At 44.6% G+C, this 25,703-nt stretch overlaps 1 protein-coding gene across 2 annotated transcripts; it reads right to left on the reverse strand.

The window, feature by feature from the left end:
• Positions 1-388: 388 nt before the first annotated feature.
• Positions 389-22,271, reverse strand: SHCBP1 (SHC binding and spindle associated 1). Of its 2 annotated transcripts, XM_065028543.1 has the most exons (13): positions 22,108-22,271; positions 17,248-17,418; positions 16,581-16,696; positions 14,073-14,281; positions 12,888-12,980; positions 10,120-10,353; positions 9,852-10,020; positions 8,752-8,872; positions 5,295-5,426; positions 4,350-4,468; positions 3,524-3,610; positions 3,044-3,185; positions 389-2,306 (listed from the first exon to the last, which is right to left on the reverse strand). In XM_065028543.1, the coding sequence occupies exons 1-13, from the start codon at positions 22,217-22,219 to the stop codon at positions 2,023-2,025; spliced, it is 1,989 nt and encodes a 662-aa protein (XP_064884615.1). In that variant the 5' UTR covers positions 22,220-22,271; the 3' UTR covers positions 389-2,022. The 2 variants fall into 2 exon arrangements, with proteins under 2 accessions (XP_064884615.1, XP_064884616.1); XM_065028544.1 differs by lacking the exon at positions 3,524-3,610 and having other exon boundaries at positions 1,340-2,306.
• Between the last annotated feature and the right edge of the window lie 3,432 nt (positions 22,272-25,703).

Below are 25,703 nucleotides of genomic sequence, written 5' to 3' on the forward strand. Positions count from 1 at the left end.
CTGCTGGTCTGGCGACCTTTGCTGCAGAGAGAAGCTGTGCCATTGAAGGGCTCATCAGCTTCCTCACATGCAGCTCATGGTTCCCAAAACCAGCTCCTCGGGAAGCTCCTGCAGGGCCATGGCAGCTGGTATCACAGCTCACACACCCCAGCGCTGGCAGAAGGCATCCGGGACAGGAACACACACACCTGTGCTGGTATCAAAAGCAGAAGAGTTACATTTTTATTGGCATCTTCCTCAATGTCAAGCTGAATTTTGAAAAAGGGGGAGAAGAAACTGTCAAGAGATAAGCCGGGCTTGAAGTGAAAGCGAAAGAAATGTTACCTACATATCACACTGGCAGCTCAGTCAGGAGAACTACAGTTTTGAAAAGATGAAAACCACAAAGTTCGGTTTTAGCCCCAGTCCTTTAATAAGGATTACACTTGGGGAAATAAAGGTGTAACGTCAACGCACGAAAGGCAGCGTGTGATCGCTGAGCAGCTTCAGATACTAAACTAATTCCAGTCTGAGCATTAGGCTCTCCTGTGACTTCAGCAGTTCTTTAAAGTCACTGTGTGGAAAACGTCTCTGGTTTTGTGCACATTGAGCTGTTGCAGTGACATCGATGTGAATCCACACGCAGAGTTTAGTCCTGACGTGAGGTGTCCAGAGCAGAACAAACCCAGCGGCTGTGGGCGAGGAAAACAAGTGCTGGTAAATGACACCTTTCTCCTTTCCTTTCTATCAGCTGCTCACACTAAAACAAATCATGTGCTGAAGTGAATTTTGATTGTCAATTTAAGAACAGCTAGAGTGAAAAATCTGGATCAGACTATCCACATCCACTCCCTGGTAACATATTCATTTCTAGTGAAGGCATCCACCTGCTACGCTGCTTTTAGAAACTATTTGAGCATCCATTTGCTGGCACCATCCTTCTCCCTTCTTAACAATATCCTTGATTCAGTTTCATAGGACATCCTGAATCACTTCAGAATTAGTATTTTCCTTACGTACATTTCACACATGAGTTCAAAAACTGACCTACAGCTCTCGAAGACAGGACAAAAGTTTGAAGAAGGCATCTAGATTTGTAATTAAAAACCAGGCACTGAGAATGAAGAGTCCTTCCCGTTTCTCCCTCAAGTAAAAACCAACAGTGTGCAGTGACCACTCAGGTGCCTTTGATTTACTGAACATTCCACAGCTGTGGGCTGCTAAGATTGCAGTAGAAAGTAATTTTTCAGATTTTTCCCTTCATTTCCAAAACCTCAGCCACTACGAGTCGCACACAGTTTTTAAAAAGTTAGAATAACGCACTGGGAAGTATAGTATGAATACCACTAATTGACAGACATCTATTTTAATTTCTCTTTATTCATATTAAAGGAGCTTAGTCGGATGCCGTCCTGCCGAAGGGAAAGGTGCACAGGCACCTGCGGGAAGCGAACAGCTCGGCACAGACCAACACAGAACACTACACGGTGCAACCCTTCCAAACACCAAGAAAACTTCCAAGTACAAACCATGGCAGCGAATCACTGCATTCCTAAGGAACAGCATTTCACTCGCTTCAGTTCAATGCAAAAAATTAAAAAGTATGTCAAACTCTTACAGGGGTCATCTGCAGACTAATGACACTTTAAAATATATGAAGGAAGAGGTACCACTAATTGCTGCACGTTTGTTGTTCACTCTTTTATGATGAACCCTATCTATATTTTCTTCCTCTGAAGACTTTTTTTTCCAATAAGTTAAATACTCTAAAAAACAAAACAAAACACAGCTAGCAAAGCAGCAGCACACAAATTATCTGAACACATGCGCAGTCTCCACACCAGAGTTCTGTTTTCTACCATGTTACCCATACTTGCAGCAAGGAAGCTAAGTTTCCACATGCAATATGTAAATATACTATTAATAAATATTTGTCACATTTTAGTAACATTATGGAAGGCTAATTGAACAGGACAACTCCTTGCAATGATAATAATAGCTTGTGCAAATCTCTTTTTGTGATGCCACCGGGAGTTAGAATGGTCAGAAAAGAAAGGTACCAAAACTTCCTTTCCCATTCCGTTTGAACTGATTGCCCACAATAGAAACAAACACTTCCTGCGACATTAAGTCGTCACCAGCTTCTGTGATTCCCAGTTCACTCAGTCTTTTCTTGTGCATCTGGCTCTTCTTTGCAGAAGTTGCCCCAATTTCACTTGCAATCTCATAATTGCCTTCAGTTTGTTTAGAAACCTCAGCTTGCTCCCAAAGGTCCAGCCCCTCAGTCCCAGAATGCTGGGCTGTCCCATCACGTGGCTGCGAACTCCCTACGGCAGGAAACAGTTAAGAATGTCAGCAACAATCATGCAAAGCACCCAAATTAATTTAAAACTCCTAAAATTAAATTGTGTTCAGTCTTAGCATTTCCACCTCATTCCACTCACTTTTTAGATAACTATTTAGTGACAGTCACATATTCCAAATACAGTACAAGGTGCATAAGGAAAATGTTTCTTCTTGAGATGACTTCAAGACATATGAGAGGAAATTACAGTGGGTTTACACATCGCACTTAGTGACACTTCTTCCTGATTAAGACATACTATGAGAAATACACTTGTCGCATTTCATTTCCTGCAGATTAAAAATTCTGCGCTGGCAGCTCTAATGCACAAAACAAAAAATGAGTGTAGAATGATCATGAACCAGATGAGCTGTAAGACAAGCCACATCTGCTTTCTCTGTACTTTTTCTCTCTCCTGTTTCTGTATGACCCAAGGAGGACACGAGCCACACAGGCTTCACTTATCAGGGAGCACAGACCAGGCATGTAAGGACTACAACACAAGTGCACACACACCACGGAGCACAGACATCACAGGATTTCTCTGCAGCAAGTTCATCCTTTAGGAAATGCCATTGTTCTCAGAGCTATGAAGATTTATTTCAGCTAAATCAATCTAGACATTATGAAAAAAAATTAAAAGGCTGGGTTATGAATTATGCAATCCAAAAACCTGGGTATGCTAGTTTTAGGAGTTTCTTCTATGAAGAGAAAAAATACCTTTTGTTGTCTCTGCTGGAGCATCCTTTACATCAGAGGGTACTGTTGATCTAACCAGCACCACACCGTATCCTTCATTATTATGGATCACATTATTGACCATGGTTATCTTGGGGACGTCATAATGTTCATCTAAAAAGTTCTACAGAAAAGAAATGGAAATTCAACGTGTTATATCCAGCTAAAGGGATGCAAAATATTCCAGTGTTAGGTAGAATCAGTCCTATGGGTTGGCTAGAATTTTATTATTTGCGTATGAAAGAAACATTGCAAAACACATTTTCTCTCTGGCAGCTAAGAAATAAAACAAATATATTGGACCGACCAAAGGCAAACGAGTACCTTTATCATACTATCTGACATAGAAGGGTTCTACCATAGGGCTGCAAGGTTAGGCTGCCAGCCTAAACGCAAATTATTTGCATTAATTCTAGTAGCTATGAGCTTCTGAAAAACAAGTATATTCTGCCTCAAACTGACCTTTATAAGTATTCCCTCCTTGCAGTGGTGTATGTCGTTGTCTAACAGGGTGCACGTACTACCTGGATATATTTCCACACCAGCACCCTACAAGATAAAATTTATAACAATTCACAAATAGTTCGGGCACATTTCCAGTTTAACTTGCCAACGCCATTGCAGATCTTTGTGTTCATCTACACTGCAAAATTGTGTTACCACCCCAGCTTCACAGCTTTGTTAACCGACTTCAGCAGCAATATTCAAGGTTGAGGCCACATAGATAATACAATTGCCACCAGTCCATAAAAGCTCTGGTGAAGAGTAACTGCACAGACTGGCATTACTTGCTTGTTCTTTAGTCATCCACCTCAGCACTCAAAGCCCCATCGTCCTTCAAAACATCCTAATCAGAGTTCAGTTTTATCACCCTTCTGTAAGAATCAATGGACAAGGTGTCCAAAAACGGCATTTCATTTGCAGAACAAATTCAAGGCTTAATGAGAAAACTATTTATGGGCAGAGAAAACAGAAAATCACATTAAAAGTATTGCAGGACATGAAACAGTCCAGCAACGCAGCAAAGATTATTTCACAGATGTCCCCTGGTACTGCATCATTTTAGTATCACACACAAATCCGCACGAGACACTTCACTAGATACTATTGGAGGGCACAAGACCCCAGGACCAATCTCTTAATAACATGTAGCTGTACAAAATGAATTTGTGGGGGTTCTCTTAAGAGTGACAGGAGTCCCCCCCCCCCATTACTGACTATATTATTTCCAAGCAAAAACCTTTATTTTGATTTAGGAAATAAGGCAGAGTTAAGAATTTGTTTGTACCTTGGCACCATACAGATCTGAGTTTTTCATTAATAGCTCAGCTGATGTTCGTACTGTTACACCTGTAGTTTCACACTGTAACACACAATTCTCCAGGGTAGTTTTCCCATGATGAACATCTACATACACACAAAAGAAATACTATTGAATGAATCAGTTATGCAAAGGCAACCCCCTCCTACAGACTTGTAGCATTTTTGCAGTGTGATAAAATTACTGTTTTATTTTATCCACTTCACTGATTTGCCCGTGCATGGTTTGAACTCGTGCTATTTTCTAGTATAAGCAGGAACAGTGCTGCAAGGGAGCCTTAGACTTGAATTAACAGGATACTAAATACATGCATACAGGTGTTAATAAACATTTTAACATGTTTAGAAACAGATGTCTGCTGAGGCAAAGTATTAATTAGGCTCTTCTGCAAAGGCAGAAGGCCACGGCAAATAAACTCATTGGACAGAACTTGGGATTCTTGGAGCCTCAGTTTGAACGTGCTGTCAGCAAACAAAGTTCTACGCCACTTCTACAGCCCCTGCCACTCCTCAGGGACAGCTGATTGGGTTCAGCCACAGATCAATATTGCCACAGGAGGGTTTTTTTGGAAAGGGGAATTGTTTCCTTTCCCAAGTAGCCAGATGTAGGCTGTGGAGTGGAGTCAGGTTGCCTTAGCAACAGAAAACCGATTAAGTCAAACGATCTTATTCAAGTATAAGAATAAAACACAAGAACCCCAATAGCTTGTAAGTACAAAGACTAGAAGTTATTTTGATGTCCACATTATGAGCAAGTTAAAAAACAAGGGGGGAGCCTTGATATTTATACCTGTAGGGTTGCTCTCTACAACATTTTGTTAAAACTAGTAAACTCCAAAACTGGTTCCCAGCTTTAATTCTAACAGTAAATTACAAAAGATACACAAAAAGGTCAAGATGCTTTTATACTTACTTAAAATCCCCTCCACAGCATCATGTTGCACTAACTTTAACCCGGAGATCCTTATATTGGCTCCTGTACAGTCAACAAAGTTGTCTCCTTTCCCTTGTTTTTCTATCACAATATCGTCCAGCAGGCCGTAGCCTTAAAAGCAGAGATGAAAGATGCAGGTTTGATGACTAACGAGTAACAGTCAGGTGCTCAGTACATAACAGACATTTAAATTAAATACAGAGGTTTCAAACTTAAGGTCTAATATGCTGAAGAGGATTTTCCACCCAGTGGCCAGGCTGCACCTCACGTCCCATCTGTACCAAGGCACAGGCACTCAAAAGCAAACTCAAAAAGTTTCCTCACTTGAACGGCACACAAGCTGCAAAGTTATTTTAGACAGCTGAACAAAATGGTAACTGAGCTGACATCTGCCAAGGGCAAAGTTCTCCTTCTCAAAAGCTAAAACAGAACCAAGGACACACAGGCACCTGCAGTCTGATTTCAAAGGAGTTCATTAGACCTTCCAAAGGGCACAGGGGAAAGCACTTGCCACCACAACACAAGTTGCAAAGTATTTTATATTAGTAAAAGCCTTGCTCAACTTCCCAGTTTAAATGAAACTTGGGTCAAAATCTATTGTTCCTGTGTTACACAGGCTTCCAGATTATCTCAGATTAAGAAGAAACTTTCACAAGCACATGTCAATATCAGTTTACTAATCCATCCCCAGTTGTCACCACTGAGCCACTAGAGAGAAATTTATATACATGTAAAGCTTCTATTGCTTGTCACTGACAACAATTGTGAGAAGGAAAGCAATACGGCAACATCTATTAAAGCAGCATGAGTCCTATCATTTTCTGAAAGCACACACAAAGATACAAAACAGGATGCTAGCTTTTAACTAAGTACATCAATTCATAGTGTGATGTACAAGTAAAAAGGTTAAAAAAGAAAAAGCTTTTGGACAAGAGTCGGGAGAAAGCTTTAGAGACAGCAGATTTAATGCAAAGTTATGGATACTTCAACACACTGTACTATCTAGAAATCTTTTCCCACTATCAATTTATGGCCATCCATGGAGAGAAGACAGACTATTACAGATGTGCTGATGCCATAGGCTCCCGTCAGCTTAAACAGCTGCCCCACAAGCAGAAGGGAAATTCTCAGGTGCCTTTGCTACACATTTTTGTCAAGTGTCAAAGTTATCTTTACCACGATTTCCTGCAGCTGCTACAGCTTTAACCATACATAGTTCTTACAAGCTTTTATTTATCCCTGATTTACTAATCTTTGGCACTGACTTCCACAGAGGCTGGTAAAAAAATAAAAGCTCTACTACGCAAAATGACACTGTATGTTTGATGAGTCATCCCTTCATCCCAAGAAAGGCACCAAAACAGCTCAGATTAGTGCCAGCAAAGTGTTCTGTGATGCTCCTACTTCAAACCTTTCTGGCTGCTACTGCTGCTGTGAAAACTTCTCTAACAGGAGTCCGTATAAGAACGAATACCCTGACACATTCATTATTCAGAGAGTGGTTCGTACTAAAGATACATACTTATATGCCTTGTTCTTTGAGATAGAGTAGCTCATCCTTTAATAGGTGTGCTATTTGTTTTATTGTTTCCTCAAAGCTAGGAAAGCAGTTGTCATAAATATCACTCCACGCAGTTTTAGAACAATGGATTATTGCAGATAAATAAAGCACTTTGTTATGAATTTACCCTTTCTCTAGCAGGTGCATTGTCTATCAGCATGCATATCTATATAAATCAAACATACATGAGAAGGATGAGAAAGTGATGCTCATAAAACAAGAAGGACAAGAAAAAGTCCAGAACAGCAGGAAATCAAACTCCCAGCCTTCTTCCCATTAAGAAGGTTTGACAAGATAAAAATTGCAGCTAAATAAGAATATAAACGTCTGCACAAGCCCCGGTGATACACAGACTATTCCACTGCAGCAGAAGAATTACACTGAGAAATCAAGAACTGGGAGGAAGAGATAGCAACATATTCTAGAGAACGCAGAAGTACTTCAAACATTATTTTTTTTTTAAAAAAAAAGTAATCACATATGCTGTATCTGTTTCTACATAACAGATACAGATGTTAAATCAACAGCTCCCTCAGCTAATCAGACACTTCACATAGTGCAGATTCCCACTGCCCCCCCCCCTCCGCCCCCCCCACTCCTAGCACCTAACAGATGCCATAAATTAAGTTCTAATAGGACCAGCAAGGAGGCTCAGAGGGCACCACTGAAGCAGATTAAGACAGGAAAAAATTTCATGAAATACAACAAGGGCAAGTGTAGAGTCTTGAATCTGGGCAGGAACAACCCCAGGTTCCAGTGTAAGTTGGGGAATGACCTATTAGAGAGCAGCGTAGGGGAAAGGGACCTGGGGGTCCTGGGGACAGCAGGGTGACCATGAGCCAGCACTGGGCCATTGTGGCCAGGAAGCCAATGGTACCTGGGGTGGGTTAGAAGGGGGTGGTCAGTAGGTCAGAGAGGTTCTCCTGCCCCTCTGCTCTGCCCTGGGGAGACCACACCTGGAATATTGTGTCCAGCTGTGGCCCCTCAGTTCCAGCAGGACAGGGAACTGCTGGAGAGAGTCCAGCGCAGCCACCAAGATGCTGAAGGGAGTGGAGCATCTCCCGTGTGAGGAAAGGCTGAGGGAGCTGGGGCTCTGGAGCTGGACAAGAGGAGACTGAGGGGGGACTCATTCCTGGGGATCAGTATGGAAAGGGAGAGTGTCAGGAGGATGGAGCCAGGCTCTTCTGGTGACAACCAGTGACAGGACAAGGGGCAATGGGTGCAAACTGGAACACAGGAGGTTCCACTGAAAGATGAGAAGCAACTTGTTTGGGGTGAGGGTGGCAGAGCCTGGCCCAGGCTGCCCAGGGAGGTTGTGGAGTCTCCTTCTGTGCAGACATTCCAACCCGCCTGGACACCTTCCTGTGTAACCTCATCTGGGTGTTCCTGCTCCATGGGGGGATTGCACTGGATGAGCTTTCCAGGGCCCTTCAACCCCTGACATTCTAGGATTCCGTAAGATATGTAGAGAAGAACAGGACAATTCTCAAGTGCTCTTAAGCTTCTGGCTCTAGAAACTGAAGCCTCTCAGAGTGACTTTTGTGCTTCTTCGATTAAAAAAATAAACAAGTCCTTCATGTTTCTGTTTAATCCTCTTATTTATATGATCAGGATTTAGCCAGACAAATATGAGGAAAGGGTGAATTTGTTATTAATCAGCAAAATTTGAAGTTTATTTGCAGAAGTATCTATGGCTAATTAAACAGCTTCCTCCATCCTGTATTGGACATGGCTTTACAAGCAGAAATAGGAACATTTGAAGAAAAAAGCAAATGCTCCAGCCAAACTCCACACGAAGTAAATCCTTATGCAGAGCTAGTTTAAAATATTCAGTTGACATTGTTTTCAGGACCTTTACGCTAGCAAACCTCCTACCTTCTAGTTCAACTGAGTCAGCAATGTAGAATACGCCATCCACAACATAATGCCCAGGACAGATGATGACCGTGTCTCCTTCATAACAGGCATTTACAGCTGCCAGCGGATCATTGTGGAACTGTAAAAGATAAACAATATAGTCAGCTCCTGATAAATGGTAGAAAAATGGATGCATTTATGCCCTTAAAGCTTGCTTTTCAGTTAAATGTTGCTGTTTTTGTTTAAAATACACCATTTTTAATGCCACAATTTCTACTTTGAAGTGAAGATTCATAGCGCTCTCTGGACAAAACCAGTTTTAAAACATTCCTTTGATGTTTGGGTCATGTCCATTCCCCCATGAGAAAACTGGGGCAGAGAGACAAATTGAAGAGCACATGCACTAGGAAGCAAATCTCAACATGGCCTTAGTTCCAGGCCAACGTTTGAATGGTGCCTGGAGCGATTTGCCATGAATTACTGAAGAAACAGATGACAGAAGACAAAGAAAATCCACAAACAAGTCAGCAACTCCATTTGCGCTGGTTTCAAAATTGACATAACCCTTTGCTCCCAGTGCAAGTCACCCCAAAACAGAGTTCAGGTACCAGTGGCAAATATGAGGTCACAGGATCACAGAATTTAATTTGAGCCCAAGGAATCCAGACTGTTATTAGCTACCAAAGGGGTAAGCCCTGTCTGAATTCACTAAAACTAACCATAACTGCTCTAAAATAAATATATTTCCCAACACAGAGCTAAAGATTGACATTTCTTCTAACTGTAGGTCATTAACTGTACCGTCAAAAGACACAGGTATTTCAAAACTAAGTACAAGTATTACACCTTGCTATGTTTCAGTATAGAACTATTACAGGTTTGTCTCTATTTCCCACACACAGGAAGGAAACTGCTTGTATAGAGTAGTCAGCGGACGCAAATGAATTAAAAAAATTTGTATCGTCTAGTCTTACCACTTATTGTTTAAATCACAGTGCTTTTTTTGACTGACAAAAAGAACACTGTGCAAATGTAGGACCTTGCACATGATAAATTAACTTAGTCTTCCACATTGCTCCTTGAAGAAAAAAAAAAGTATTAGCGGACAATTCCTGTACCTGTATTTCTAGTTCTTCACCACAAGATTCAGGGCAAAGTTTGTCCCTCATCAATGACTGCAGCAGACTCGCCGTCATAGTTGAGGATACAATATGAATGATCTTGGTACCTGTGGGTCTCAGTCCTTTAGCTTGGAGACCACTGTATTTTTGGTAACCAAACACATACCTACAACAAGAGCAAAGCCATCAGTTCTTTCTTCAGCAAAGAACGTCCAGGTACAGTTTCCCATACGGCCCCTCCTCCTTCCACAAACCCACCACCAACCTCAGCAGAGGATTCTCAATTATTTTTAGCTTCTGCTTTAAGTGCTCTATTTCATCATACAATTTTAGTCCTTCCACCATGGAGACATTTTCTGCTTCCGAGTCCACATCACTGCTGGGGATGCTGTTCCTCACATTCAAAAACTTCCTGTAAACCTGTTCACACTTAGACAACAAGTTCTGGTAATCGGCTACAAGCCCAGAAGGCACCCGGCGTTCAAGGATGTCGTAGTGCCTGCAATTCAGAGCACACGGTCAGTATATTTCACATTTACAATTTTGAAAGATCGGAGAGAACCTGTGGAGTTCTGCATGAGCACTTTAGTCAAAGTTCTCCATGAGCACTTTAGTCAAAGCTCTCCGCAGTCGATATCAACACAGCTCAATTCTTTTTGAAGGCAGCAAAAGTCTGAGCAGACACAAATATATTGATTTCTGAATGGTTGCCCATCCACCTTGAAATATTATACACAATTACCAGAAACTCACTCTAAAACAAAAGCATAAGCACAGGTATAAAAAAAAGTAAGAATTTAGAAGGTAATAAGCTTAAAAATTAATCTATTTTTAAGCATTTATTAGAAAAACTGAGAAAACCATCTCTGAAACAGAAGAAAAATCCTATAATGTGAAGTCTCTATTAGCAACAATCCAAACAACCACCTGGACAAAGCCACAGGATGAATAAGAAAAGCACCATCACAAGAGAATCCTCTATAAATTATGTAGAGCCAGAAAATGCCAGCCCAAAGTAGCATGGCCAAAGTCAAACAGATAAAAACATCTGCCAGGTGGATGGTGCCAAGAACTCCAGGACCAACCATGTAGGAACAACCATCAGCGTTACAAAACACCTGGACAGCAACTGACAATACAAACAAGGGAAGATTTCACTACCTCGCACCGTTTTTGCAGTGAACCAGTTGAACGCAATAGAAATAGCTCTGCTCAAAAGGTTACAGGAAGTAAGGCCAAAGACGTTCCCTCAGCTTTCAGAGATTTTTCAAAAGCTGCATTTAAAGCGTGCTGCAAAACCAAGAAAATCTGCAGTCGGAGCAGTCAGTATTTCTGCAGTTCTGATAAACACGGTGTAGAGAAACACAAAGAACGTTGGCAATGGGGTTATCAGAGACAGAGTAAGTTGATGCAGCGTGATTAACAGCAGGAGGATTTATAGCAATGTAGAAATATAAAATATTTGAAGGAAACTGAAGGTTGCACGTAATCTGGCCCTGAAACACGTACTCCGCATTTTAGAGCTGTTTGCTATGAAAGTGCATGAAACTATGTTGTTTTTTTCAAGCTTTAGTTATACAGTTTGTCCAGCTCTACTTGCCTCTGAAGACCAGTACAGCCTAATGCGCAATGTAAAGACACTGTCTGTGCTCATTAAAACACTGCACACCAGAGACCTGAGCAGCATCATGTGCTCTCATGCACTGAAGATTAAACGTTATTTCTGAGCTGACACATCCATCCTTAGATCAAAACCGAGGAGAGCACCAACATCAGTGCAGCTTGGAGGACAGGCTTTGGATCAAGCATGGGATGGAAGAATAAGAAACAATAACACTCTTCTGCTTGAAGATATTGCTTAAGTATTTTGGATTCTCTCTAAAAAGGCTGTAAGGCCACACGCAGTGTTAAAAAAATAAAAACATCAACTCATGGCATGTCATTACATTCTGGGTCTATTCCGTGTAGAGTTTCCATAAGGCTCCAAAAACTCAACAGCAGAATAGTCATTTGCTGGAGCACACAAGTATGAACACTTCAGAAACATGTACCATTTCCATATATAACACTTCCTCCTCACTTGTATGATCTAAGAAAAATCCAGGCATACCAGAGTCCTCAAACGTCATATTGGGTCCTGTTTGAAAGAGACGTCCGTGGCCAGCTTTAAGTCTGGGTAACAATGCTAATTTTCTTTGTGAAGCACATGCTATATGCTATATTCTAGCACATGTAATGCTGTATCCTAAATAGCTTTTCAGGGTGGGTTACAAATATTCGCTGTTGTAGTTCCTCAGCATCACAGCGGTATCAAATTTGGATCAGAATGACACACAAACTTCCGCATACGTGTGATATTAAGTTATAGTAAGTAAAGAAAAGGAATTGAAAAGTAACTCTCATGAAAGACAATGAACAGAGACTGTGCAAAACTCAGACGAAAATCTACAGTAAAAGATAACTTTCCAGTTATTCGTTCCCGGTGTGTTTAATGGTGTGCTTTGGTTTTCCAGCATCCTCAAAAATATAACTAGATGGTGTCCGTGTGTGCCGCTTCAGTTCCATATGTTGTTAAACACCCACCTTCGGAAAACCTAATGCTGACTAATCCCACTAGGGAAAGAAACAGACACATTCCTCCTTCAGCACAGGCACTTCACACGTTTCTGTTTACATTCAGTTCCATTCTGGATCTTTTTCTGTCCCCAGAGGTATCAGAGCATCCCACACTGGCTTTAATTAGGGTTACAATTCCTACACCTGCAATTTGAAGGAAGCTATAGCTGGATTTGCAGTGGCACCTGATGGAAGAACAAGGGTTACAGGGAAAAACTGAGGGTTCAGAAATCAAGTGGCAACCTCAGTTGCACCCTCTTTCCCTAAAAAATTTTGAGCATCAGACAGTGAATGTTGCTAGAACAAGCTTGCTTTGATTTACTAGCGAACGGTTTGCTTTGAAATCTATTTGTCACTATTCTCGTGTAACCCTTTCCTGTGGTTATACCCAAATAATACCAAAGGTGTTGCACTTACAGTCTTAGTCGAGGCTCAACGCATCGCACAAAGTAATCAAAATCATCCTCCTCCTCCTCATCCCAGGTCCTCCAGATGCACTGGTAGAAGAACCTTTTGAAGCAAAGCAAGTGTTTAAACACATAAAGGCAGCCACGCTTGCCTGAGTAGAGACAACAGCACTGGAAACAGGAATGTAATCCATTTGAGAATTCATCTCAAAGCATCCCCTTTCTCCAATTCCATGTTACCATCCTGTAAACTATTTAGTACACACAGAGGCAAGCTTTCTTGTCTGCTGTTTAACTGATAAAGATTTATTTTGTTTTTCTAAGTTCACAAATCATAATAGCCCGAGGCCTATTGCCTTTCACCAAAAGAGACTGAACAGCTAAAAGCTGGACTGAAAACATGATTTACCCTCTCAGGACCCTCAGATTTTGCAGTTGTTGGGTTCTGACCAGACGTCCTTCAGCTAAGCTTTCCTTTCCACCTCCATCATTTAAGCTTAGCTCTCTACTACTGAGCAATGCTCAACAGAATGAATCTCCTCCTCTTTTCCTCCCACACCCACCACTTTGTAAATAAGGCCCATTCTTTAGGTGTGAAAGTCATCCCTCCTATTTTAGCTTTTTCATCCAGAACCACTGCGTATTTGTAGACAGCTTTCAAACTGCCTGTACTACATGAAAGCAACGGAGATGGAAAAGAGACACTGAGAGACGATAAAGGAAAACAGAAGCAGTAAGATGTGAACAGACACCTGAAGAAGACAGACAAATTTAGGGGAAGAGGCAAAATTTAGAAAAAAAAAAGAAAAGTGAGACAAAAGAATGAAAATAATCCACCAAAATGCTACACGAGACAAAGGCACACCACACTATAGCCAGCTGCGTGATACAGCCCAAGGAAATCCGGGGTGGAGAACAGAGGGAAAGTGACACAGACTTCTTTTTTCATCTTTTGACACAGAAAGCAGACAAACTGCCTCCACATGTACTCGCGATTATGCAAGTACCTGCAGACACCACAGGTTTTCTTTGTGATCAGTCTCCTCATAGTACCAGTCATCAGATTTATTTTGGAAAGCTTGGCTCATGGAGCTGCCAGCACAACCACAAGAACTTGGGGCACAAGCCAGCATTATTGGATATTACCAGAGTGAAATCATTCAAGACAAAAATTAAACCTTGAGCGTTTTCTTACCTGACGTGCTCTACAGCGAGTGCTGTCTGATCAAACTCTCCCGAGTCGTCATACACAACCCACAGCTCCTGCAGCGGCACCTGACGCTCCTTCAGCTCCAAGAGCTCCTGCACACACTCCAAGGTGAAAGTGCTGACCCGGGACTCGCACAGGAAAGGCTCACTGAGCTGCACAATGGCTTTCAGAGCTGAGTACTCCACATCCACAACCTGTCGGAAAAAAAGGGGCTTAAGATTCCTCCAGGCAGGAGCTGAGATGGCACTGAGCAAGGCTAACACAGCACAGAGACACTGCCAGTGCCGGCTGAGCCACGCAAACCACCGCGCTGCACAGCGCAAAGGCCACCTCGGCAGCTCCAGTGACAGCCCTGCAGCTGAGCTGTTCCGAACCACAGGAAGAGCCTTTTCCATAATCAAAACTTCATTCAAATCCCTCATAATACGCATGCAAGGCCAGTAAGTTGGCACCCTGGTTTGGTTTTTTGTTTTGTTTTGTGGGGTATTTGTGTTTGTTTGGTTTTGTTTGGGTTTTTGTTTGGTTGTTTTTTTAAGAAACAGGGAAAAGCAGTACCCTCAGACTCAAATCAACACCTTTCAGTCCTCAAGGACTCCTTTGGGGCTCATTTTTCTAAGTGTCCACAAGACAAACAATCTGAAAAGGTAGCCTGGGCCACTGAAAAACATTTTGTTACTAATTGTGCTGAAAAGCTGAAAGGGCACAAAGTTTTGCCCTCTTCAAACATATAATCAAACTCCAATTTTGCACATCCAAGGTTTGCACAGAGATGTGCAAGTCAAACATTGGGAGACCCAGAAAAGGCGTATCCCAAACCAGCGGTCCTCCACCGCTCTGCGACAGGAGCAGGCAATGGGGAAGACATGGGCTGATGATACCTGCCAGCTCTGTGCCCTTGTGGCCAGGAAGGCCAATGGCATCCTGGGGTGTATTAGAAGGGGGGTGGTTAGTAGATCGAGAGAGGTTCTCCTTCCCCTCTACTCTGCCCTGGTGAGACCACATCTGGAATATTGTGTCCAGTTGTGGCCCCTCAGTTCCAGCAGGACAGGGAACTGCTGGAGAGAGTCCAGCGCAGCCACCAAGATGCTGAAGGGAGTGGAGCATCTCCCGTGTGAGGAAAGGCTGAGGGAGCTGGGGCTCTTTAGTTTGGAGAAGAGGAGACTAAGGGGGGACCTCATTCATGTTTATAAATATATAAAGGGTGAGTGCCATGAGGATGGAGCCAGGCTCTTCTCGGTGGCAAACAATGATAGGACAAGGGGTAATGGGAACAAGCTGGAACACAAGAGGTTCCGCTTAAATTTGAGAAAAAACTTCTCAGTGAGGGTGACAGACACTGGCCCAGGCTGCCCAGGGGGGTTGTGGAGTCTCCTCCTCTGGAGACATTCAAAACCCACCTGGACATGTTCCTGTGCGACCTCACCTGGGTGTTCCTGCTCCAGCAGGGGGATTGGACTAGATGATCTTTTGAGGTCCCTTCCAATCCCAAACATACTGTGATACGGTGATACCAAGGGGAATTAGAAGGCAGAATTTTCCTGATAAAAACACTGACAAACAATCAGAACCCAATGTCTGCAAACAGCACATTACAACAGCCAGCTCTGGGTCATCCCCTGCTCACTTGCACCGACTGGGTGTTTCTCCTTCCTGTTTCAGGCAAGGGGCCCTTTGAAGACAATGCTTTTATTTCAGTACAGTTTTTCCACCAAAATACCCAGACTCCAGAGAGACCGCCCCTGAAATTAGCCTGTGATGTTTTTGCCACACACCCTTCACATAGGTAAAGTTACACAAACTCTGTATTGCCACTTTTGGTTGAAAAATCATTTTCCCAATTCTAGAGAAACTCAAGTGAAGGCAAGCGCTTATGCAGCGCCCTGACACTCAAAGCATAAGTAGATGCTGTGTAAACGTTCGTACCAGCACTGATGAACCAGTCTCACAAGCACAACAATCATACACTTTGCACCCTGCTAACAATTCAAAATCCAAAAGAGCACAGATGATAGGCTGACAGTACCAACACATCTTGAAAATAAGCAATTTAGTTGTGTTATCAACACCATTTTATTGGTGTCTCAGAGAAAATGAAATTCACCTGCAGAATTTTTAAATGGCAGGTAGGCAAATCTCAAGGTCGATAAATTAAGTAAAGACGAAAATAGAAAGTCTACCTAGTGTGTGCCTTTCCAAAGTTGTAATATGTGACTTAGCACTAACAAGCTGGTGCCTCTCACGCAAGTGTCACTTTACGGGCTCCAGCCCCACGGTTCGAGGTGAAGGACACACACCAGCACACAAGACACGCCGGTCCAGAACAAGGCTTCCTTTGAAAGAAAACTCCTATTGCTCCAGCCATCACTGACAATCTGATATGAAAACTTTACCACCTTCTACCAGCTTGTAACTTCAAAGATAAACCACCTGTCTGTTACAGACATAAGCAATGTAAATTGCAGACAAATGCCTGAACAAGCACATTCCATTTACCTCAACAAGGACCTCAAACACATTAGTGCGCCAGACCGCCTGCCATCCCGATGGTTCAAGGGCCTTCTCCAGGTATTCAGTTGTGAATTCTTTCACCTCAGAAGCTTTGCAGTCAGCTAAAAAGCAATTGAAGACAGCACATTTATGCAAGAAAAGAAAGAAAGAGTCCTCCAGGTTGTTGGAAAATGAAAGTCAACACTGTTGAAATGTTCCTCTATCACATCTAACATTGGACTTAATTCTCTTTTGCTCATAGCTGCCAGTATTTTTGCTGGCTCTCAGTACTCAGAGAGCTGAAGTGTCATCTGTTTTCTGCTTCGCCAACAGAAGAGACACAGTATTCAACCTTCCAGGTACTGAAGGTTTCAGTGCCAGCATTGTTAAACAGCTAAGCCGTGCCTTATTAAACAGCCTTACTACACAGAAAAAAACTTATAGCAAGATCAGTTGAAACAAGGCAGGGAATCCAGTATTAGCACCTTTTCCTCTTTCAAACATTCAGATTCTATTTACTTATATTAAAACCATTGCCTCCTGGTCCACCAGCTAGAGCAGGTGAAGCATCTCACAGTTTAACACAGAATTGACTCCATTTAAATTAGATCACTTAAACAGTCACTACAATAAACCTGACTACATGTTCTTTTTCTGCTAAGAAATTACTTACCCAAGATGTAATCCTGGTAAGCTTTAAATCGCTCGTAGAACAACAGGTGATCAGTGTGAAAAATATCTGGGAAAAGCACATTTCCATCCGGCACAGCCCGTCCCAAAGCAGTCCCTGGTTTGTCCCGACTGCCATAATCGCTATGGGAATCATCATCTTCCTGCAGCAGCCCTGGGGAGAGGAGCAGGAACAACACAGACCCCATAGACAGTCAATTCAATGCAATTACTACTCACTCCTCTGTTCCCAAAGAATTCCTGTTCTGCCCAAGATCCATCATGAACCTGCTTTCTGTATGACATCTTCAACTATCCTTGGTGAAGAGCTAACCTGGTTACTTGCTCTCTTCTTCCGAATATTAACCCTGTCCCCAAAGAGGATCTCCCTCTTTACTGTAACTTGCCCTTAACTGCACTCACTTGCCAATTGACTTTGTTCTATAGGTAAGACCTAAAATGCTTTAGATAATACATTACCCATTACTATACATATTTTGGCTTTTTACTATGGTGCCTGCATCACCCAGACCTGAAATAAAGCAATAATCCAAGCGAATTTCAACCATGTATATAAAATCAACTGATAACACACACAACTGACCCAAAATAACACGCAGCATTACTCTGAGCAAAGAGCAAAATATGACTAAGATGTGTGATCAAAGTGCAGGTACTAGTCTCAACCAAAGATGCATTTTCACAGTTGCACCTTCAATCTCTTATGTCTTTTCTTGTTCTTCCATACAAACTTTCTTCTTATATTTTAATAAACGAATAACAAAGTCACCACACCTGAAGTCTCCATGGAAATTCCAAGCAATATATATAGACAGAAGGGACACAGCATTTTAATTTGTAGCCTGCTTAAACAGACATTGGCCTAATCTTTACTTTGAAGGGCTCAATGCAATGATAACAACCCTTTAGAAGTCTTTGAAGAGGTGCCTCCACTTGTGTTCTCATTACAAACTCAGGGACCTCAGTCACTGCTGGTCTTGCAGTATCCCCTCCCCTTTTCATTAACACCTGAAGACAACCTCATTGTCCATAACTTGATTTTTTAACAGTCCTTAGGCCTCCGTTTTTTGTTAGACTCAAGTCTGACCTTTACTACAGGAAAAAAACAAAACCATTCTATTCCTAACAGAAGAAAACTAACAGTTTTGACCTCAAATTTGTTCAATTTCACAGAATCACAGAATCAACTGGGTTGGAAAAGACCTCAGAGATCATCCAGTCCAACCCTTGGTCCAACTCTAGTCCGTTTACTAGATCATGGCACTAAGTGCCATGTCCAATCTCAGTTTACAAACCTCCAGGGCCGGTGAGTCCAGCACCTCCCTGGGCAGCCATTCCAATGCCTGACCACTCTCTCTGCAAAGAATTGCTTTCTAATCTCCAGCCTCAATTTCCCCTGGCAGAGTTGAAGCCCATGGCCCCTTGTCCTATTGCTGACTGCCTGGGAGAAGAGACCAATCCCCACCTGGCTAGAACTGCCCTTCAGGTAGTTCTGGAGAGTGCTGAGCTCAGCTCTAAGCCTCCTCTTCTCCAGACTAAACAAGCCCAGCTCCCTCAGCCTCTCCCCATAGGTCTTGTGTTCAAGTCCCTTCCCCAGTCTTGTTGCTCTTCTCTGGACCCGCTCCAGCACTTCAATGTCTTTCCTGAGCTGAGGGGCCCAGAACTGAACACAATACTCCAGGTGTGGCCTCCCCAATGCAGAGCACAGGGGAAGGATCACTGCCCTTGTCCTGCTGAGCACGCTATTTTGGATACAGGACAGGATTCCATTGGCCTTCTTGGCCACCTGGGCACACTGTTGGCTCATGTTGAGCTTCTGTCCATTAGTCCCCCAGGTCCCTTTCTGTCTGACTGCTCTCCAGCCACTCTGTGCCCAGCCTGGAGCGCTGCAGGGGGTTGTTGTGACCAAAGTGCAGCACCCGGCACTTGGCCTTATTGAACTTCATCCCATTGGAATCAGCCCATCTTTCCAGTCTATCCAGATCCCTCTGCAGAGCCCTCCTGCCTTCCAGCAGGTCCACACTCCCTCCCAACTTGGTGTCATCAGCAAATTTGCTGATGATGGTGTCAATCCCCTCATCTAAATCGTCAATAAAGATGTTAAACAGGACTGGACCCAACACTGACCCCTGGGGAACACCACTAGTGCCTGGCCGCCAGCTGGATGCAGCCCCATTCACCAGCACTCTCTGGGCCCGGCCCTCCAGCCAGTTCTTAACCCAGCGTAGAGTACACTTGTCCAAGCCATGGGCTCCCAGCTTTTGCAAGAGTATGTTATGGGAGACAGTGTCAAAGGCCTTGCTGAAGTCCAGATAGACCACATCCACAGCTTTCCCCTCATCCACCAGGTGAGTCACCTGCTCATAAAAGGAGATCAGGTTGGTCAGACAGGACCTGCCCCTCCTAAACCCATGCTGGCTGGGTCTGATCCCTTGTCCATCCTGAAGGTGCTGTGTGATTCCATTCAGGATGATCTGCTCCATAACCCTGCCAGGCACCGAGGTCAGGCTGGCAGGCCTGCAGTTGCCAGGGTCAGCTCTGCAGCCCTTTTTGTGGACTGGGGTAACATTGGTGAATTTCCAATCATATGGGACCTCCCCAGTGAGCCAGGACTGTTGGAAGATGATGGAGAGCGGCTTGGCAAGTTCTTCTGCTAGCTCCCTCATCACCCTAGGATGGATCTCATCTGGTCCCATAGACTTGTGAGGATCCAGATGGTTCAGTAAATCACCAACTATTTCCTCCTGGAATACAAGGGGCCTATTTGGCTTTCTATCTCTGCCAACCACCTCCAGAGATGAGTTGACCTGAGGGCCACCTGTCTTACTGGTAAAAACCGAGGCAAAGTAGGTATTAAGTACCTCAGCTTTCTCCTCATCTTTGTTAACTACATTTCCCTCAGAGTCCAACAGAGAATGGAGGTTTTCCTTGCCCCTCCTTTTGTTATTAACATATCTGAAGAAGAACTTTTTATTATCCCTGATAGAACTGGCCAAGTTAACTTCAAATTGCACTTTTGTTTCCCTGATTTTTTTTCTGCGTGATCCAGCTATTTCCATAAATTCTTCATAAGTAGCCAGCCCTTTTTTCCACAGTTGGTAAAGTCTCTTTTTATTTCTGATTTCATTCAGAATCTCCCTGTTTAGCCAAGCCGGTTGTCTTCCCCGCCGGCTAGCCTTTCGGCACACTGGTACAGCCTGTTCCTGTGCACTCAAAACCACCTGCTTGAAGCATGTCCAACCCTCCTGGGCCCCCTTGTTTTTAAGCATTGTTTCCCAGGGTATGCTCTGAACTAGACTTCTGAATAGGCAAAAATCTGCCCTCCGGAAGTCCAGCGTAGAGGTTTTGTTAATGGTTCTCCCTGCATCTCTGAGTATTGAAAATACACATCTGGGGGCAAACTTAATCAAAGAAACAAAAAACAGCACCAGTGTATGAACCAATTACAAATGCTTAGACAACCCAAATTTTCTTCATAACAGAATCACTGTAATAACGTGTAAAGAAAGAAAAAGGTGATTTTAATCAAGTATGATTTATGAAATATTTGAAAAGATTCCTGTAAAACTGTAGCTCTGTTACATGCACACTGTAAATAAGATTTTTTTTCCTACACACCCATAATCAAACCCAGCAACTATGACAGAATCCCAGACTGTCAGGGGTTGGAAGGGCCCTGGAAAGCTCATCCAGTGCAATCCCCCCATGGAGCAGGAACACCCAGATGAGGTTACACAGGAAGGTGTCCAGGCGGGTTGGAATGTCTGCACAGAAGGAGACTCCACAACCTCCCTGGGCAGCCTGGGCCAGACTCTGCCACCCTCACCCCAAACAAGTTGCTTCTCACCTTTCAGTGGAACCTCCTGTGTTCCAGTTTGCACCCATTGCCCCTTGTCCTGTCACTGGTTGTCACCAGAAGAGCCTGGCTCCATCCTCCTGACACTCCCCCTTTCCATATTGATCCCCAGGAATGAGTCTCCCCTCAGTCTCCTCTTGTCCAGCTCCAGAGCCCCAGCTCCCTCAGCCTTTCCTCACACGGGAGATGCTCCACTCCCTTCAGCATCTTGGTGGCTGCGCTGGACTCTCTCCAGCAGTTCCCTGTCCTGCTGGAACTGAGGGGCCACAGCTGGACACAATATTCCAGGTGTGGTCTCCCCAGGGCAACACGCTATACAAGCTATGAATTCCAGAGCACCGCAGAGGCTCCAGAACAAGCCATTTACTGAGCTGGCTGTTTAATCACAGATCACACCACAGCTCCAGCATAACCCGGTGCTGGTCACCAGGTGATGCGGCACCACATCCCAGGGTCACTCAGGAAAGGCCGTTCTTTTCAATGTCAAACACACGTTCCTGAGCGCCGGTTGTGGGCTGCACCTGAGGCACACGCCGTCAAATCATAATTAAAAGGAAAAACTAATATTTAGTTCGCTGTTTACTTCCAGAGACATACCGACGTTCCCCCGCAGGCTCCTAACGAGTCGAGAGCTCCGGCCGGGCCAACACGAGACGCGTGTCCCTGTCAGGGCGGCCGAGCCGCGGCCCAGGCTGCTCGGCGAGCCCGCCCGGTCCCTGCCCGTGGCGGAGCCTGAGCCCGGGCCCGGCCGGGGCAGCTCTGAGCAGCCGGCTCTGCTGTCCCGGCTCCAGGCAAACCGCGGGTCCGGCGATGCCAGTGGCCTCCCGCGGTTCGGCCCTTCCTGTCCGGGACCGGACGGCCGCAGCCCCACGGACACAGCCCCACGGGCACAGCCCCGCCCCGGCCCCTCAGCGCCTCCCGGGCAGACGCACGTAGCCCTGACCCTTCCTCCCCGCGGGGCGGCCGCCCGGGACAGGGAGCCCCTACCTGGGTTCGCCTCCTCGGCGCGGTCCCGCGGGCCGGCGCTGCTGAGGACCGGCAGCCCGAGCCGCCCGTCCCCCCGCGGCGCCGCGGCCCCCGCGCTGCCCAGCTCGGCCATAGCCCCGCGCGGCTGCGCCCGCTGCGATTTCAAACTTCCCGCACCGAACACTCTGCAACGTCCGCAGCAGCGGCCGCTCTGATTGGCTGCGGCACTGCCGGGGGGCGGGCGGCGCTGGGGCCGTTGCGCGGCGGGAGGAAGGCGGGGACCCGCCCCGGGGGGCGCCATGGCTGTGCGTGTGTGTGTCTTGGGAGGGTTGTCGGTCGGTCTGGGTCTGCGTCTGGGTCTTGGTCTGGGTCTGGGTCTCGGTCTGGGTCTGGGTCTGGGTCTCGGACTCTGTCTGTCAGCGTCGGTGTCTGTGTCTGGACCAGGGCAGCGTCCCAAACGAAATAGAATGCTTAAAAACTTCCAGGCGTCTGTCGTGGCTAAACCGACACGTTGGGTCCGTTCGTACCAGAGAAAACACACAACTCCCGGCGAGGACGGGCAGGCTGTTCCCAGCAGAGGCTGCTGGCAGAGGCGCTGTTGTCCCTGCGGGAGCTGTGGGTGCTGCAGGGAGAAGGACCAGCCAGGCCAGGCCGCAGGGAAACTGAAAAAGTTAAAAAGTTCCACACAGAAGCCCCTACTCCTGGGAAAAAACAAACCATTTCAGACCACACCTGGAATATTGTGTCCAGTTGTGGCCCCTCAGTTCCAGCAGGACAGGGAACTGCTGCAGAGAGTCCAGCGCAGCCACCAAGATGCTGAAGGGAGTGGAGCATCTCCCGTGTGAGGAAAGGCTGAGGGAGCTGGGGCTCTGGAGCTGGACAAGAGGAGACTGAGGGGGGACTCATTCATGGGGATCAATATGAAAGGGGGAGTGTCAGGAGGATGGAGCCAGGCTCTTCTGGTGACAACCAGTGACAGGACAAGGGGCAATGGGTGCAAACTGGAACACAGGAGGTTCCACTGAAAGATGAGAAGCAACTTGTTGGGGTGAGGGTGGCAGAGCCTGGCCCAGGCTGCCCAGGGGGGTTGTGGAGTCTCCTTCTGTGCAGACATTCCTACCCGCCTGGACACCTTCCTGTGTAACCTCATCTGGGTGTTCCTGCTCCATGGGGGGATTGCACTGCATGAGCTTGCCAGGGCCCTTCCAACCCCTGACACTCTGGGATTCTGGGATTCACTGTGGGACATGTGCACGTCACCACGGGAGGACATGCTTTGCTTTTAGCTCTGACCGGTTGCTACACAAGACACCCGATCAAGATTTAAAGCACAGGTTTTTTCCCTCTGAATTTCGTGGTGCTTTCAACATTTTGTCTCATCTGTCTTAGCATCCGTGTCTCAGTTCTGTCTTGACATCTCTTCACAATCTGCTTCACAACCCAGTTCTTCAAGCCACTGTTTGTGTTTCAAGCTCCGTTGCCACAAGTGCCTGTCAGAATCAAAATCAAAATTATGTCAGTGGTTGAGCTAAACAGTTGGAAGACATTAATATTTGAGTAGATACATAGCAAATGTGAGATGACTGCAGGTCATTACAGGATGTGGGGACAGGCAGGAACTAAAGAAAGAAAGAAGATCCCAGGTGCTGCAGGAAGTGCATGCAGCTCTGTGCAATGTGACATGGACAGCCCAGCCCGGACAGGCTCTGCTCACCCAGCCTCACAGTTTAACCCCAGCCTGCAATCAAAACCGTGACTACCCACTGTAGGCCAGGCTTTAGCAATTCAGTCATGTCAGACCAGTACCGTGCAAAAACCAGCTTCGACCTGTATTAGCACCACAGGTCCTCAGTGCTATTAACACCTTTAACAAGCGCAGCTACACAGCAGAAATTTTAAATTGCAAAGCATTCATTTCTCCTCCAAACAATGGCTATTTTAAAATGGTTTTGAAGCAATAGTTTCATAACATAAATGGCCACGAGGGGGCTGCCTTGGATTATTAACATGATTAAACAGCTGCCAGGTTAGAGTTTCTTCATGTTTCCTTTCCCAGTATCAATGGCTCTTGCAGCAGCAGTGTGACGCCTACAGCAGCTCACGTATTCAGAGTGACCCAAGAGCCCTGTTCATCGCCACTGAACATAGGTCTGAGTTGCCATAGGGCTGCTGAAATCAACCCTTAGCCGTCATAACCGCGGAAGAGTATCACGGTCCCCCGGACTTTCCTGCAGTAGGCTATCAGAATTTAACCATTTTCTGGGCATGCGTGTTTAACTGTACTCATCTATAATAATTAGTTAGAAAATTACACTAGAACATCTGTATCTCCCCGAAAAGCTTATTTTTTTTTTGTCAGGTCAGCCTTCAGAGTGTGTTTGTAAATGAAGCGTCCATAAATCGGTAAGTAATTAATAATTCAGAGTCTGTCTCTAGTAAATCTGCAGTATCGTTCAACATGGTACCATATTTGAAACGGGATCCCCTGTATCTGAAGAGTAACGTGACAGAGTTGTTCATATAAATTCTTTGCTATAAACCCACAGCATTGAGATTCTGTGGTAGGCAACACACATTTGTTGTATTCACACAGAAAAATGTCTCTGATATGAAGGAAACTTCATTGAATGAATAAGGGTTTTGAATCCAAATCCAGCAACACGTACTAGCAAAATTGTATTCAGGCCGTAGACGGAGTCATGAGGAGTAATAGTTAAAAAGAGGAAGAAAAAAAAGAGACTAAGAAATAGTCTAACAGGAGGAAAGATAATAGAAGAACAGCAATAAGAACTTTCACAATAGGAAGAAATTATTTGGAAAGAAAAGTACTGGAAAAGGGATATTCCACCAAGATGAAGAAGGTCAGCTTCCCACACTGAGGTCTAAATTACCCTGGTGGGATGTTCCTTGGTTTGTACTTTTTTCCACATCCAGAATGAAAAGAGACAATCAGCATGAAAGGACAGAAATAGCAAACAGGAGAAAAAAATGAGAAAGGCCAAATAAAAGGGAGGGAAAGCAGAATGCCTGAGATAGCCTGGAGGGTATATGAGAAGCCAAAGTGAGCCTCAGAAAAATTCAGAAACCGGTTTTGTGACTACAGGAGCATGGGAACAAGCTTTTATCCTAAACACAGGAACTAAATAAAGGACTCGATAAAAAGCATGAAGTAGATACAAAAGGAGAAAAAAAAGTGGGGGCAGGAACAGGTACCAAGTGAAGAACAAGCAAAAACGCCATTCCATTATATATTTTAGCCATTTGCAGTTAAATCTCAACTGTTACATATTTGCATATATAGACCTGGACCCACAGTCTTGCCTTTATGTATAACTTAATGCATAAAGTAACTATATAACCACAGTAACTATATAACTGTAAAGTTATGGGTATGTAGGTTCCCATATTAATGTTTAAGTTATTTTTTGCATTAAATACAAACAACGAAATCAGGGACTCGTCAGGGCTCACAATGGAAAGGTCAATTCTTTCACACCCGGGTGGAACATTCGTGCAACCCTGTGAACAGGACAGTCCATTCACCATCTGTTCAGTTTTCACCAGAGCTGCAGGCAGAACGTGTTATACTACATAAGACACTTCCACAATGTTCACTT

Source organism: Columba livia, chromosome 13 (genome assembly GCF_036013475.1).
Source record: "Columba livia isolate bColLiv1 breed racing homer chromosome 13, bColLiv1.pat.W.v2, whole genome shotgun sequence".
In the NCBI taxonomy this organism is placed as follows: domain Eukaryota; kingdom Metazoa; phylum Chordata; class Aves; order Columbiformes; family Columbidae; genus Columba; species Columba livia.